General features: G+C 41.1%; 1 protein-coding gene across 1 annotated transcript in view; it reads left to right on the top strand.

Annotated features, from left to right (window-relative positions):
- The window catches only part of LOC311243909 (putative helicase mov-10-B.1), an 84197-nt gene that overhangs the window by 23173 nt on the left and 43130 nt on the right, over positions 1 to 17894 (top strand). Inside the window, exons 5-10 of the mRNA XM_084333292.1 lie at positions 262 to 403; positions 1743 to 2001; positions 2478 to 2588; positions 9549 to 9735; positions 9865 to 10007; positions 13271 to 13444. Of these exons, the coding sequence (XP_084189418.1) occupies positions 262 to 403; positions 1743 to 2001; positions 2478 to 2588; positions 9549 to 9735; positions 9865 to 10007; positions 13271 to 13444 (1016 nt within the window). The remainder of the gene's footprint in view (positions 1 to 261; positions 404 to 1742; positions 2002 to 2477; positions 2589 to 9548; positions 9736 to 9864; positions 10008 to 13270; positions 13445 to 17894) is intronic.

Genomic DNA, 17894 nt, shown 5'->3' with positions numbered 1-17894 from the left:
TACCCAAACGTCATATGCAAATTAGTGCATATTTAATGAGGTAATGCCTATTTCCCATATATAAACATAAGATCTCAGAAAACTTGTAATACATTTTTTCTAAGTTGTTATGTACTTAACAAACTGGGGAAGTTTCATAGTGATATCTATTCAAATATTTGTTTTGCCTATTCACCTTGCATATTGTCTCTTTAATCTACTGCGTGATGACAATTATAATGGCAAAATGCCAGGAGCTACTAATCCCCCTCTTCTCAACAGTGTGTGATGCATCTCTATGTGAAGAACACTGGCACAGAGTCTGTGTATTTCACCTACTACTCCCCTCTCCACTGGCTCAAGTACTTCACTCTGAAGGATCAACACAAAGTGACACGAGCCAACCCGCTTACACTGGCACCAGGTAACACACACACGCATCTCTCACTCGCTCGCTCACTCACTCACTCACTCACTCACTCACTCACTCACTCACTCACTCACTCACTCACTCACTCACTCACTCACTCACTCACTCACTCACTCACTCACTCACTCACTCACTCACTCACTCACTCACTCACTCACTCACACACACACACACACCACATACACACACACTCACTCACACACCACATACACACACTCACTCACACACCACATACACACAGTACACACAAACTCACATACACACAGTACACACACACCACATACACACAGTACTCACTCACTCACTCACTCACTCACTCACTCACTCACTCACACACACACACCACATACTCACTCACTCACTCACTCACTCACTCACTCACTCACTCACTCACTCACTCACTCACTCACTCACTCACTCACACACCACATACACACAGTACACACTCACTCACTCACTCACTCACTCACTCACTCACTCACCACATACATACAGTACACTCACTCACTCACTCACTCACTCACTCACTCACTCACTCACTCACTCACTCACTCACCAACCACATACACACAAACTCACTCACTCACTCACTCACTCAGTCACTCACTCACTCACTCACTCACTCACTCACTCACTCACACACTCACACACCACATACATACCACATACACACAGTACACTCACTCACTCACTCACTCACTCACTCACTCACTCACTCACTCACTCACTCACTCACTCACTCACTCACTCACTCACTCACTCACTCACTCACACACCACATACACACCACATACACACAGTACACTCAGTCACTTACTCACTCACACACCACATACACACAGTACACACACTCACTCACTCACTCACTCACTCACTCACTCACTCACTCACTCACTCACTCACTCACTCACTCACTCACACACCACATACACACAGTACTCACTCACTCACTCACCAACCACATACACACTCACTCACTCACTCACTCACTCACTCACTCACTCACTCACTCACTCACTCACTCACTCACTCACAAGTCTGGTTCTGAAGCAAGTATTGTTTTTTTTGCTTCCCCTGAAAACACTGGATTTGATCTATTTTGTATATTTTGCACCCAGTTTAATCACCTGTACATTGTATATTGCTGTTGCACTTTACTGCTACATTTGCACTCTGGTTGGATGCCAAACGTCTTTTCGTTGTACTGTACTTGTGCTGTATAATGACTAATACATTTTAATCTACGGTAATCTAACGATGGCTACCTTGGCTTCAGCCCTCGCCACTATTATCGCTACGTACTGAACACTATTATTAACTTTTTCCTTACCAGGTGCCATTTACGAGATCCAGGTTCTGTTCCACTCCAGCCTGGTGGGCTTCTATCCAGCCACGCTGGCCTTCGAGTTCAAGCTGGACCTCCTGCCCACCTCCGCAGCCTTCCACATCGTGCGCCACATAGAGGCCCAGCGTGTCATCGCCTCGCTGTGGAAGGAGCTGGCACCGAAAGCCCCGTACAAGCCCCGCATGCTCATCGACCAGGCCGTCCAGGTTCCCTGTAACACCATCGTGGACGGACAGCGGCCTGAAGGGTACCGCGGCACACTCGCTGTCCATATTGTTGATTCTTAAAGGAACACGCCAACATTTTGGGAAATTAGCTCATCATCTTCTCCACGGAGAGACAAGAAGATAGATACCAGTTTCCTCTGTGCGTTCAGTAGAAAGCTATCTGGCTGCACGTTAGCCTAGCTTAGCACAATGAATGGAAGCGGACATGGCCGGTTAGCCTTCGGGAGAGGTGTTAGTTGGACAATGCCTAGGCTAACCGGCACTGTCCGCTTCCATTCATTGTGCTAAGCTAGGCTAACGTGCAGCCAGATAGCTTTCTACTGAACGCCCAGAGGAAGCTGGTATCTATCTTCTTGTCTCTCTCTGGAGAAAATGGTAAGCTAATTTCCTAAAATGCTGGCGTGTTCCTTTTAAGAGTTGGGTTTTGTAACGATGGGAAGTTGTTCTTGAGCAATGCATTCAATCCGTTAAAACGTGGTATCTCTCCCTCGTCCAGCCTGTCAGTGGTGCGTCATAAGAACGTGGTTTTTCTGGAAAGTTACAACGTGCCGGATGATATGAGCTATCTGGTACAGACGCTGAAATACCCCTCCCCCAGGAATACTAGGTAAGTGTATTTGTACCATCTTTGTACCATTTGTATTTGTTTGTTTTTCAAATGCCTTTTTAGCCCATTGTATAAATAATAAGCAACGCAATGGTTGAACATTGGCACATTGATTAATTTAAGCGACGTGTAATGTCGTCTTTTCATGCCCCCTGTTGACTGCCGACGACGCGAATTGTCGTTTGATTTTTTTATTAGCGATCTGAATTCATATTTCATCAACCGAGTCTCCCGTTGGTACAGCAGACCCTCTAGGACAGGGGTGGGCAATTATTTTTCCCAGGGGGCCGAATGAGCAACTGAAAATTTTTTGGGGGGCCGGGCCAAAATTCCAAACTCAATTATGCATAATATACATTTTATTTCTATATAAAAAGCAGTAAATGGCATTGTTTTGACCCCTGGTAAGAGTGTATGTTATTATTTGGCAATTAAAAGGTGAGGTTAGCTTTCAAAAATATAATTTATTCAAATAGAATTTATTTCCAAAATGATAAACAAAATGTGAAACATTAATAACAAAGGGCATTTTGAGTTTCATATACTATTGAAACAAGGATTTTCTTAGCTTTCTAAAGACATCACATCATCTTATAGCAAAAATAAACAAGACATGTCACTGAACTGTGTAAAGAAAAGTGTCGCAGTTTTGTAGCCTTTTTTACTTTACATGCCTATATTAAACATTTAATGTTTTCAGAACTGTGAAAAAAAAGAAAAAAAAAGATCAAGTGTCCCATTTCACTTGTTATATTTCCACATTTTAGTGTTCTTCAGTTCTTTTTTTTCATTCAGTGTGAGAAATCCAGTCTCTGTTGAGCTTTAACAAGTCCATCAAAGTCAGGTTGTATGTCTGAGGTGGAGATGCGAAGCACAGCTGCCAGATGGCCATCAGTGAGAGAGGATCTGTACCTGGACTTGGTAAACGTCATGACTGAGAATGTCTGTTCACATATGTAGGTGGATCCAAAGAGAACCAACATCTTCTGAGCATGTCTCCTAAGCGTATATTATGCGTGTGAACGTTGACATGAAAAAAAAAAAAGTGAAAAAAAAAATATATATATATATATTTTTTTTATTATCATGTAATCTTTCGCGGGCCGGTCAGAATCATCCCGCGGGCCATATCCGGCCCGCAGGCCGTACAATGCCCAGGTCTGCTCTAGGAGCTCAGATGGGAAAATACCGCCCCTTATCGTCTATCCCTGTGTAGCTGCAGGCCATTCGATTATACTGGTGGATCTGTGTGGGGGGAGCCAACTGGCTCCATTATGCTGGCGAGGGATCTGATGAACATGGAAGTGATCGCGAGTTGGAAAGCAGCCTGGAATATATATTTACAGCAGCCAATAATCAATCAATAAACGCGATCGATATTTGGAATGGAGATCAGGAATTGGAATAATCTTTTTGGAGAACATCTGATCTAAGGTAAGGAGTCTGTTACCAGTTTTAGGATAATCAGAGCTGTATTCACTGAGATAACAGCGTGTCCCGTATGTGTATATGTGTGTGTGTGTGTGATGTTGAGGAAATGGATAATCGATTTCTCAGCTCGCTTCTATAGCGTGCATAAGAATCTAGCGTTTATTTGAAAACGATTCATAAATAGGCCGACAAATGAAAACGTGTCTAGTGTATTCGAGAATATTCCAATAAATGCCGTTTATGAGGGAATCTTTCTATTTTCCGGAAATTTTCGAGAAAACGATAGCTTTTCGAAATGCTATAAAAAGGATATGAACCGATTTATTAAAAAAAAAAAAAAAAAAAAATCCATTTCGACAATGTTGACTGCAAACAAGTCATTGATAAGCGACGGGCAGATTAGACACATAGCCATAATTTAAAACATAGATTATGCGTTTTTAACGCTAACATTGAAGTGGATGATGGCATTCAATGGGGTAAAAAGGAAAACACGGCCGGCACTGAAAGTGTTAAGCCCGATCGGTACCGGGCTGAGATTTATTTCACGTCATAAATAGACCAATACATAACAACTAGGGGTGGAACGGTACGCATTCGAACCGTACACCGTTCAATACGACCTCCACGGTTTGGGGAGTGTGGGTATTGTGTAAGGGATAATGTATAGCTACGAGGTCATTGTCGCAAAATAATTGACCGACACGGAGTTTAGAATACCGAGGCGCCTCGCCGAGGTGTTCTAAACGTAGTGAAGGTCAATTATTTTGCGACAATGACCGAGTATAGCTATACATTATCCCGCTTATTACATGGCTAACTTACTAACAATATACCTAATTCATTTTACACCATCGACAAGACGAGATCAAATGCAGACGCAGTTCTGTTCTGTCGCTCCGCGCTGTCATCGCCGGCAGCTTTGCCGGCAGCCGGCAGGTGTGTCTGATTGCACTGATGCAGTGTGTGTCAGTGGGCTTGATTGCTCCAGCTGCGAACAGCGGCCATTATTGCTCGGCAGCGGTCCGTTATCGAGTAATAACGGACCGCTGCTAGGGGCAACCAAGCGCTATTGACCAATCACAATCAAGCATTTCGGCGAATGTTAAAACGCCATGTAATAATCGGTTATAACGTAGCCGCAAGCTAAGGCATTAGCCCCGCGAGCTAACTGGCGTTAGCCGCGAGCTAAGCATGGAGTCACTTCTCTGTGTTCCATTAGTTCCATTAGTGGGGAAGGGGGGGTATATTGACGAGGCTTGACAAGAGGTTCAAAGATAACTTCACATTTATTGGCTGTTGGTTTATAGTATATCATCAGGGCTTCTCCTTCCAACGCTGTGTGTTACTGTTGACTATTTAATTCCTCGTGTGACGTCACTTCAGATACGGCTACCAGGACACTCAAATAGCAAAAGCGAGTCGAGTCGATTAGGTACCATGCAGTGATGAAGCGGCATAAGAGAATACTTCATAATGTTTCATGCAATTAAAAAGTAAATATATATTTAGTACACATGATTTATTTATTTTAAATAACAGTGACTTTTCCTTTTTGATAAGAAAGTCTAGTGCTGGTTGAGCATATGCATACTTTATATTGCCTTTGTCTATAATGTGGCCACAAAAATAGAAAAGGTTTAATTATTTTGTTTGTTTGCACTAAGTTAATACTTTGACAAATGTTGCCTATATTTTTCAGTCAGTTCGGTCTTTGTGTGCCAAACATTATTAAAGGTAAACTTTTTTTTTACCAAATAAATGAGAAGCATGTTTAAATCAGCAATGCCTCCCCTCTCTCTCTCCTAGCTCTAACCGTCACTGTCAAAATAATGTGCCTGATGTCAAACTGCCTCATTCTTTCAGTTTTTGCATGAGTACTGTACGTCCTTGAGAATAACTGAAAAGTTGGATTATCTTTAGGCTATATATCTTATGCTGATGTATATGGTATTTTTGGACTGTTAAATTTTTTTTAAATAAAAAAACAATGTATCGAACCAAACCGAAAAACGTGATGCGAACCGAACCGTAGATTTTGTGAACCGTTCCACCCCTAATAACGTGCACTGACCCTCTGCATTGCAGGATGTTTCTCCCCTCCTCCCCGCCTCCTTACTACAGGTGTCGGGTGTCCCTAAAACAAAACTTTGAATGAATTATATCATGTTTGTAACACAGCAGGGTCATTACAATTTTAGTTTTCTTTCGTTTTCTTGTTCGCCCAATGGAAAGACACACACACAGACACACACCAAGTAAAGTTGGTGTGTCACCTACACACACGCCAACTATCCCGCGGACCGCGGACATTCTCTCACAGCTGATCGAGAAAAAAAAAGCAATAGCCTACATACTTTTCCAGACTCCTCTCCAGTTGAACTGCTACTGTGTTTTAGGGCTGTCCCGACTAAGGATTTGGATGGTCGACTATGATTAGCCAAAATTTGCCGTTAGTCGACTATTGGTCGACAAAAAGAAAATACAATAAAAATAAATGTCTAATATTTGTAATATATATATATTTTTAAATGTATTTATTTTGTATCATTCCATTTGGGCTGTGGGGGGTGCTTAATGTCTGAAGGAGTCGACTGAAGGCTTCTTGTCCTCTGCAAAAGCATGCAATTGGTCCACTGATGGATACATCTTGATATTTGTCTAGTCTAGTGTGTTCATTAGATGGGTGAAATCCTCTTTCAGTGCCTCTGTGCCTGTTTTCGTAGGCAGTTAGCCTCTGGTATGCGTGCCATTAGCGTTAGCCACGCTTCTAGGCCTCCTTTTCTTTTGGAAAGAATGATGGTAAAAAAAAGCATTTTTTTATTGAAATTTTTTTAAGAGGTTGGCCAGTCGACTACGGCTCACAAAACTTTTATTTTTTTAGTTAGCATTTTAGTGTAAGCAGTCTAAAACATGGGTGTTTTTTTAAATGGTTGAAAATCCAACCTCTGTTTTTTTTAATGGTATTTTCTGTGTATCAGATATTCTGATTCTGACCTGATGCACAAACGCAGGCAGCACACACACATCGCATGACGTGGATTGGGTGCAAAGGATCACAGTTGAGGTTGAACACAACAGCAATGGTTAACTTACTTAAAAGAATATTATGATTTCTTTAATGACCCCAAAGCAAAATGGATATACGGTATTTTTCCAAGGCATATAAACAAAGTAATTTAGAAGCTGTACCGGGCTGCACCGGGCAGAAAAGATCATTGATGCCAAGACGAAACGTCGCATTTTGCTGCATTAAGGTAAGACAATGGTTCATCTATTATTGGATGCCTTCATTTGAACACTTAATTTGCACTACCGGTATATTAAAATAGTGGGCCTCGCATAGCCTAGTGCAGGGGTCAGCAACCTTTACTATCAAAAGAGCCACTTTTCCCCCCTCCTACAAAATAAAATGCTCAGGGAGCCGCACAACCTATTTACCCTTAAAATGAAGATAACAGTGTATAACGTTTTATATATCCCCAAGCATACCCCACATTTAGCATAAAATGCCTGACAATTGCATACCCAAAGTAATTTGCAATGTATTATACTTTATACTTATAGCACACATTAATGTTGCATGAATGGGTTTATAAAGCAACAAAAAGAAGAAAAAAAAACTTTTTATTGCTGTTTTTACCTGTTATAACTAAGGTAAACCTCAAACTCTTATGAAGAGGAGAAAAAATACTGTCTGTGTAGACCTATTTTTAAATAAAACACAGAAGAGGAGACAAAACACCGGTGTCTGTAGACCGACTTTGAAATAAAACCCTGAACTATTCAGGTATATTTGAGTCCTTCCCTTATTTGTGGAACATTTATAAAATAAAAAGTAGTCCACTTTGAAAAAAGACTACCATGTGTAGACCTACTTTGAAATAAAACACAGAAAAGGAGAAAAAACACTGGCATCTGTAGACCCACTTTGAAATAAAACCCTGAACTATGCAGAGTCCTTCCCTTATTTGTGGAAAATCCTTAAAATAAAAAGTAAATTTTTCGTTGTTCACAAATTTCGCACCACATATCAGGCATAGGCCTACAGGTAAGCCTGCATCGTTAGTCATGAAAGCAAATTAATCTAATCTGTCCACGCTGTATTAAACCCTCTATTTTCCTCAGACTTTCCTTTTTTTGGATTTATCCATTGTTAGCTTACTGGGGGGTCGGAAACTCAAGATTAGCCACTTGCAGACGGCAGGGAGAGGCGCGGGGTGTGACGTACTGTATATTTTAGTTGATGAAATATTTTTGTTGACTAAATATTTTAGTTGATGAAAAATAAAATTTTATTTCAATGTCACAGTATGACATCGATCTCCAAAATAAGAGAACAAAAAAAAATTGGCCAGGGAGCCGCAGCTGATTGGCTAAAGAGCCGCAGGTTGCCGACCCCTGGCCTAGTGGGTGTGTGTATATTGACAAAAAAGGAAAAAATGTGCACGCTGCACGCATTATTGCCTCCCCTTCAGCGCACCCGCCACCTATGATGTTATTATATCACTTATCTCCGCACCCCCAACTCTGACTGACTTCCCGCGTCCCTGCGAGGTACGTACCGAACCGTGGCTTCTGTGTACCGTTACACCCCTACTATATACAGTTCTAAAAAGTGCAGTGCAGATAACAGGATGTAGATATTATACTATATAAAATGTAAATAACAAAATGGCTATGTACAGTTCCAAAAATCTTTTTGTGATGTGCAATGAGCAATGTGCAAATTTTAGCAGTGTGTAAAATGCAATGTGCAATACGGTTTTAGCAGCGGCAACAGTGTTTCTCAAGTGTAGTCCGGCGGGGGGGATTAGGGGGGCGTCAATGGGCTCTGTTGACATACAGATCCCTGTGTCCCTACGCTCTGGCCCCCTCCCATAAGTCATGGTGACCATGTCCTTTTGTTTGTCATGAGCTCAAAGTGTTAAAGAATTATTTACATCCTGGTTTCTTAAACTATGGTTGGGACCCCAAAAAGTTGGGTCACATGACAACAGTAGTAATATCTTTGCGATATGTTTCAATGAGTCTGGGTCCCATGACAACAGTTGTGATATGTTTCAATGAATCTGGGTCCCATGACAAGAGTAGTAATATGTTTGATATGTTTCAATGAATCTGGGTCACATGACACCAGTTGTGATATGTTTGATATGTTTCAATTAATCTGGGTCCCATGACGAGAGTAGTAATATATTTGATATGTTTCAATGAATCCGGGTCACATGACACCAGTTGTGATATGTTTGATATGTTTCAATTAATCTGGGTCCCATGACAAGAGTAGTAATATGTTTGTGATATGTTTCAATGAGCCTGGGATCCATGACAACATTAGTAATATGTTTCAATGAGCCCAGGTCCTGATTTTGGTCCCTGACTTTAAAAGTCTAAGAAACTACAGTATTTTACATTGTAAGGAAGGACGGAACAACCACATTCCAAATTCTTCTACAGTCGGAAACCTACCAACCCACAGCCATTGTGTATACTAGTGTTCATAGCACACTGTCCCCTGTTTATTAGTCCTAGAAAGACCTTGCTGGAGAGTCCCCTGAGTAGTAAGAACTACTCTCAGAGGTTCCAGTTGCTGCTGTATCTGGAGGAACTACAGATGGAGGTGGACATCAAGAAGTACAACATCCCCAATAGTGACGGACAGTATGCTCCCATGGTCCGAGACAAGAGCAACAAGAAGCTCTTGGTCCTGGAGGTGGGTTTGTGTTACACACTCGTTCACTCAGACACTCAAGCACCCACCCACACATGCACTCACTGACTGACTCACTCAGTCACTCGCCAACCCAGTGCTCACTCAGTCACTCATTCTCTCTCCTGTCAGGTGCCAGGTGTGTCTGAGAACCGCCCGTCTGTGCTGCGAGGGGATGCGCTGCTAGCATACCCAGAGGGGAACGCGAGTGTTAAGTACCGCGGCTACGTCCACAGTGTGGAGCTGGAAAAGGTCAAGCTGGGCTTCAGCTCAGAGTAAGCTCAAGTCACAATATATAGGACGCTGTTATTACTAGGGCTGGGTTCAGAAAATCAATCTGAATCTAATCGATTCAGGAAATCGGTGGCGATACCCTGTCCTTATTAGTTATTACATGTGTTATTTCAATCAGATCTTTTTGATCTGGGCGCATACAGTAGTCACAAAGCTTCCTAGAGTATGGAGTGCTGATCTGGGGTCAGTGACCAGACACTTTTCCTCATTACCTTATTCAGACCAACAGAATGAAGCTGACTCTAGATCAGTACGCCCACTTTGAGAGGCTTTGTGAATATGGACCCTGAGCATATCTGCTGCTGTTAGATTGCATTCCTCTACACTAGGGATGTAACGGTATGAAGTTTCACAGTATCGTACAATATTTAAAAAAAATACCCCGGAATACAGTATTTTCACGTTATTAACCCCCCCCCCCCCCCCATTTTAATTAAACATACCATTGAACACCCATCGAAAAGAAAAAATATATATTTAGCTTTGAAGAAAAATATTTCTTTGTTGAACTCAAAGCAAGTGTGAGTGTAGTGAGATGCCATTAATTGGATAGTTTATTTTGCATTAACACAATGGAGGCCAAACCCGAGATACCGGTATCGGTCCCGAAATGACATCTGGTCATAAATCAATATCAGTGTTCTACAAAAGTAGCGATTTTTATTTCAAATGTATTCAAGTATAAACATCATAAACATGTCACAACAGCATTTAGAATGTATATTATCATCAATACGTTAGTTTAGGAATAGGTTAAATTGTGTATTAGATAGATTTTCCTCTTCTAATTATCTATATAATCCACGAGAGGCGACCATTTTGTAAAACCGGGGGAATGGGAATTGTAGTTTTTTTGCTGCCATTTTGTAACGGAGATCCATAGGTCTGGTTCTGCGTTGGAATTTTGGTAAACTACACTTCCCTTAAAGTTCTATGGGGTTCAGAGTTCTGTATGAATTATTTCAATAACTTATTATTCGGGATAATTCTACCACGTTTTTGACAAATTTTAAAACGCAGTTTTAGTTTCTCTTCCCTATTGTTATCATTCAGCAACAATTCAATTTGAAAATAGTTTCAAAATGGTGCCACCCTGATACAAATTGGCATTAAAATGTGATATCGGAAAATATCGGTATCGGTTTAAAAAAATAATAATAATAATCTTTTTATTTTTTTTTTACATTTCTATAACTTTTATTTACCCAGGCAAGCAAATAAGAACAAATTCTGATTTTATTTATTGTCAAAAGTATGCATAATGTGTTAATTCCACAACAAGAGATATGTAATGTTAATTACCTTAAATTATTCCATTTTGGGGGGGGGGGGGGGCCCTGCATATATCGGTATCGGTTGATATTGGTTGATATCGGTATCGGAAATTAAGAGTTGGACAATATCGGTATATCGGTATCGGTAAAAAAGCCAATATCGAGCATCCCTTATATATATATATATATATATATATATATATAATATTTATATATATATAAATATAAATGTGCGAATTGGCTATAATAAGGTAATTTATACGCCTGCTATTCTATATTCTATAATAATATTTCAAATTGCATTGGTCCTGATCAGTGATGGGAATAACGGCGTTATAAATAACGGCGTTAGTTTTTTCAGTAACGAGTAATCTAACGGATTACTCTTCCAATCTTAATAGCGCTGTTACCGTTACTGCCAAAAAATGGCGCGCGTTACTATGATTGAAGCAGTTTTTTTCATCAGACGGATCTCTGCACCAACACACACACACACACCGCCCATCGCCAACACACACACACACACGCCGCGCATCGCCAACACACACACACACACGCCGCGCATCGCAGAAACACACACACACACACACACACACACACACACACACACGCACGTTGCCAACAAACAACAACAACATTCTCCCAGCTGGACTCACGCTGATCAAATAAAAAAAAGAAAAAAAAATTCTGACTGATCATCTGAGCTCCTCTCCAGTTAAATCCAAATAATCCTCTGCCATTGTAATATGTCATGATGTCATCTGTTCTCTAGTATTTAGTCTCGTGCAGTTAAATCCTCTCTAGAAGGGAAAGTGAAACTTACCAAGCCTATAAGTTGTTAAAGGGGCAGTAGGCAATTCATTTACTCTGGATGCCTGAACACAGAATGACACCAGTATCCCACGGCAAGCCTATAGAAAATTATTCTATTTAATAATAATAATTATAATAATGATCATAAATATAATATATTAAAAAAAAGTAATAAATTTTTTTTATTATATTAATAATAATTATAAATATTTTGTTTCTGTTGTACCGAACTCGTACCGAACCGTGACCCCAATACCGAGGTACGTACCGAACCGTGGCTTCTGTGTACCGTTACACCCCTAATCTATTGTGTTTGTATTTGTATGATCCACTATATAAACATAGTAATTATAATATCTACATATACATGGCATTTGATTGGAGGCTACTGGCTAGTCTCACTTTGTCCCACAGCAACATTAAAATAGTTTAGATTTGTGTATGTTGTTTATGTAAAAAATGTCCTTAAAAGTAACGCAATAGTTACTTTCTGAAGTAACTAGTTACTTTTATAATTTGTAACTGAGTAAGTAATTTAGTTATTTTTTGGAAGAAGTAACTAGTAACTAAATAGTTACTTTTTAAAAGTAACTTGCCCAACACTGGTCCTGATGGGAGAATTCAGTACTGTATCTACAGAACCTTCTGTTTAATCATCTTCTCTTTATTAATTTCCTTAGATTTTTTTGTACACATGATCTCAAGAAGGTACTGCACGAGATCAGTGGCCGTTTTTAATGTTTGGTCATTATTAACATGGTGTTATTCACTGTCAAAGATGCAAAGAAAAATCATAATTCATATTCTCCTTTGTTTCATCACAATTTAAGCAAGCCTAGTAATAGACACTGGAAATACATTCACTGAGGTCTATAGATGTCCCTAGATACCAAGAATATGCAAATGACCTTGTAAAAGTGGAGCAATATTCCATTTACTTAGGTATGTATTCTTAGGCGGATTTTCAGAAAATAGGCTCCGGGTGGAAGAGGTTAACTGTTAATGTGTTATGGTGTGATCAGATGATTAAAAAAATTGCATTGAAACATCAAGTGTAAAACATAGCCTCCGATGACAAATTAAAATCGGCTATCATCACAACTGCATAAGTCTGTGTGTGTATCCGATTTGATCTAATTGTGTTGATTTCATGGCAGATTACTGGGACGTTTCATAGATGGCATGAGGTTTGGTATCGAGTTCACAGTCCACCGTTTGACCATGCGTATCCAGCACAGAGCGGTACAGCTGATGTCTCGACACGGACTGGGAGAGGTGCTGTTTCCTACCGGCACCACCTCCTCGAATCCCACGGAACTTCCCTCGCTCAGGTCAGTCGTAACTCCCAATGGGGCACAATAGCCAAGAGAGGTGGGACTTATATAGGCCAAGAGAGGTTGGGCTTATATAGGCCAAGAGAGGTGGGGCTTATAGGGAGGTGTAGTCTGACGTCACTTTGGACCGTTTAGCGATGTATCATTGGGAAAATGGATTATCGGCTATTGTAACTATTCTGCCTCATGAACATTGGCAAGCTTTCCTTTTTTGCACAAAATGAGTTCCCTTCTACCACTAACATTATTATTTAAGCATTTTGGTTGAAATAAATGTAGTTAAGGTTTTTAATTTGTTGTTAAAAAATAACTACACTTACCAGTACACTGAGTACAGGCAGTATAAGTCGCCTAATACACGTCACGGCCAGCTGATACCATGCTAGCTAACTAACGCTAACGTTACCTAGCTAAACGTACTAGTCGTTAGCAATGTCTACTGTCGTGTCCATAAATTCCCGGGCAGAATTCTTTGCTGACGAGGACAAAAGTATACAAAGAGGAGAGAACCATTTTAAATCTGGGCATGTAGAGGAGTTTCGGGAATGCCGGCTAGCAAGCTAGCTAGCTATTAACGTTACGTAAAAAACAATAACGTTATAAACTATACACTATGTACAACGAAACAATGATTTACATTAGTATTTACAGTGATTTAATATGCAGCGAAATAACGTTATACGATTTAAAATATAAATACAATTGGGTAACGTGGGTGTAGTGTTGTAAAAAATATCGATTTTTCTATACATATCGATTCTGAATATTTAAAACGGTTTCAATACTCATTTCCCGCAATATCGATATTAAATTATTCATAATGTTTTTTTTTTTTTTTTTTGTATAAGGAAGTTGCATTGTTCATTTCAATACCTGTAATAGTACAGTAGTCCACACACACACACACACACACACACACACACACACACACACACACACACACACACACACACACACACACACACACACACACACACACACACACACACACACATGTGCATTCAGTTAAATTGGAATATTATGACTGTAATACAAACAGTTCAGTTTGTCAGGTACATGCAACACAGATTACAGTGTTTACATCTGTGCTTGAGAAAATACCATGTTCTGCAATAAAAATGATTGAAGTGAGATGAACAGACTGAACTTTATTTTATTAGATAAAACATGTTGACAAAGTTTTACTTTGCAGTTGAAAAAAAGGTAATAAATTAAATTTGATCAAATACAAAAAAAATTTAAGATTTCATATATGTTATGATGAATTGAAAATGGGGGACCCTGATGTAAACAAGACAAAAGTCTTTGGTCTGCATCCCCTTAACACTATGGGTGCCGGCCAGAAATCCGGAAAATGACTGTGGATTGCCAGCGCTATTTGTCTATGGAGAAATTCCCCTTCTTTGCAGGGCTATACCTTTTTAAATTCTATTGCTACATTGCCATTATTAGGGCCCATTCAAAGTCCTATATGTATTGTTCATTGTGTAGCAACGTTAAACTTTTTCATTCACATATTCATAGTAAAGTATGGTCTAATGTATAAGTATGTTTTCATCTCTTTCTGCAGCTTTCTCCAGAACGTGATATATAGCCCCAAATGCATTATATTGATGATGAAATACAGTTTGATGGCAATCGGGGCAATATAAAAAATTTCAATTGGACGTACTTCTAGAATGATCTACGTATGATCTGATGATGACCGGATGGGCGGGGGATCGTTTATAATTCCGTGGGCAGCGTTATATCATTCATCTAGTGTGGGTGATATGTTCATCATAACAGTTTATATGGAATACGATAAAAAATAACGCTGAATCTTACCGTATCCTCCTCGCGCCGTTGGGCGATGAGCGTGGAACAGTCATTTACCTATTATGGTATGTAGAAATATCGGGTCCATTTCCAGCTTGTATAATAGTATATATGTCCAAATCATGTTGTTTATCGAGTTATTGGCAATCGATCGCTATGTGTAACTGAGGGGTACAATTCCCTGACTGTATTGTTAGATATGATACTTACTACCACTACCTCTTGTACTTTAGACTCTGGCCACCCAGTACTAGGTATAAATAATTATGATAAACACTCCCACCTGATGAAACGGATCCAACACAAATGTACCAAGTCGAAAGTCTGCGTTTAATAATAATACATAGCAAAAGGTATGTACAACGATCACTTAATTACATTTATGATTTGAAATAGTATGCACTTTTATGGCAAATGAGTATTCGTAGGTAGATCAATATCGAATGTCCAATCTCTGATTGCGCAGGAAGCAAATATACAACCTGGAATATTTAGGGAACAATAGCAATGATACTTGAATGATTATATAGCTGGATACACTAGGGGAAGGTTCCGACTGCTTGTAGGACAGCTGGAGGGGGGGGGTAGAGTCTGGCTGTATCCCGTCTGGCCGAGGGTATCCTGGGAGAGCCCACAGTCGTGCGACCCGGTGCCCAGCGATCCTCGATCCACAGATGAAAGCAGTTGGACTCTCTGTGGCCGGCGTCCTCCGGTCCACGATGGAGAGACGTGAGGCGACCTCGTCGTGTAGAGCGTCTTCTCACCTGTCGTCCTCTCCGGGGGGGGTATTTCCAACACACCGCAGTGTTGGCCTTTATCCATAGAATAATCAAAGTACTCAAAGCATAATCCAAGCCGGGGAAGGCTAGCCGTCGTCGGTAGAATAATCCAATATACAGGTCCACTCGCTCTTTGGCCTGGAGCTCCTCGGGTGCAGCTTCACGTGGGGTCAACCACCCTGGATAAGCGTCCAGCTGATGCCCGAAACGATGGGGGTGCTGATTACTATAGAACTCTTACCGCACGAGGCACTACATATGAATAGACTATTATTAGCTTAATAGAATACGTCCAACTCGACGATATAGTGCCAAATATGACTATTCAAATATTAATATACACGATGTCTCAATGCCGATACTGGGCCGAATTGGCCTTACTGCCCACACGTGGTTCGCGGGGAGGCTTTTGCGTCTGTCACTCTGTTGGAGGGTAAGGAACTGGACTAAAAGAAAGCTCTACTTTAATAGCGCAGTATATATACGCACTATGAACAAATAGTACCATTAGTGGTGCGGTAGACATATTCCTACGCGGAACTAGGACTTGTCCATACATGTTGAGCGGTACGATTGAACCTGGTCTGAGGGGTATGGCGACCTGGCACCAAGGTCTCGTCCAATGGTAGAATGGAGACTATTATGGGATGTTCAGTAGACTAGAAGGGATATTCAATGCATATTGTACAAGGAATATACAAGGGATATCAGGGGATATACAAATACAATTAAATATATATATATAAATAAATATATATATTCGGTTTAATCTGATCCTTCAGAACAGCCGCCCCCTAATTGGTCCCAACCCAATTAGTTAAGCAGAGACAGATTAACCGCACTGTCTACCACTCAAGGGTTCGCTGTAAGGGTCAGTCAACTCACAAAGTCATAGGGTCATGGTCATCATCGATTGTGTCTGGGAGTCGGGGCAGTTCTATGAGCCTCGCCACAGGACGGGTGTAAATGCGCCCCTGGACGAGTACTTCAGCTGCTCGGACCTTGCCATCGGCACCGGTGATCACTTTGCTTACGCGGCCAGCCGGCCACATAGCTCTGGGTAGTGACTGGTCAATAATCATGACGACTGTTCCTTCCGTCAAATTGTCTCTCTCTTTTACCCACTTCTGGCGGGTCTGTAGAGACGGTAGGTAGTGCAGTAGGAAACTGCTCCAAAACTTGTCGGCTAATACTTGGCTGTACCTCCACATTCGTCGGCCGTTCGCTTCTTCAGGCCGGTACATTGTCTGGGGTAACGCGGGATCTAGCCGCCCCATCAGGAGGGTGTTGGGGGTGACTGGGTCGACATCTGCTACATCACTGGAGACGTAACCGAGGGGCTTTGAGTTCAATACTCCCTCAATCTCCGTGAGGACTGTCATTAGGACTTCTTCCGCCACAGTCTGGGCCCCAAGTACTGCGTACAGGGCTGTCTTTATAGAACGTACTTCTCGTTCCCAAGTTCCACCGAAGTGGGGTGCGTTTGGGGGGTTGAATTGGAAGTCAATCTGGGCTGGAGCGAGGTGGGTCTTAAGTTCTGGGCCCATAGCTTGGAAGCTCTCCCTCAGCTCTCTTTCTCCGCCTTTGAAGTTTGTCCCGTGATCGGACAATAATGTAGACGGTTTTCCTTTCCGTGATGTGAATCTTCGGAAGGCCATAAGGAATGAGTCTGCGCTCATGGTCGGAAGGAGCTCGATATGTATCGCTCTGGTGGTCATGCATTTGAATACAATACCCCACCGCTTCTCGGTGCCTCTTCCTTTCTTTATGTGCAGCGGGCCAAAACAGTCCGTGCCTGTTGAGTGGAATGGCTTGTCGCCGAGTCGGAGGCGACATGGAGGTAGGTCAGC

This window comes from Notolepis coatsorum, assembly GCF_963971535.1.
Source record: "Notolepis coatsorum genome assembly, chromosome: 17".
Classification (NCBI taxonomy): domain Eukaryota; kingdom Metazoa; phylum Chordata; class Actinopteri; order Aulopiformes; family Paralepididae; genus Notolepis; species Notolepis coatsorum.
The sequence above is the reverse complement of the archived record's forward strand: the minus strand, read 5'-3'. Positions and strand labels throughout refer to the sequence as shown.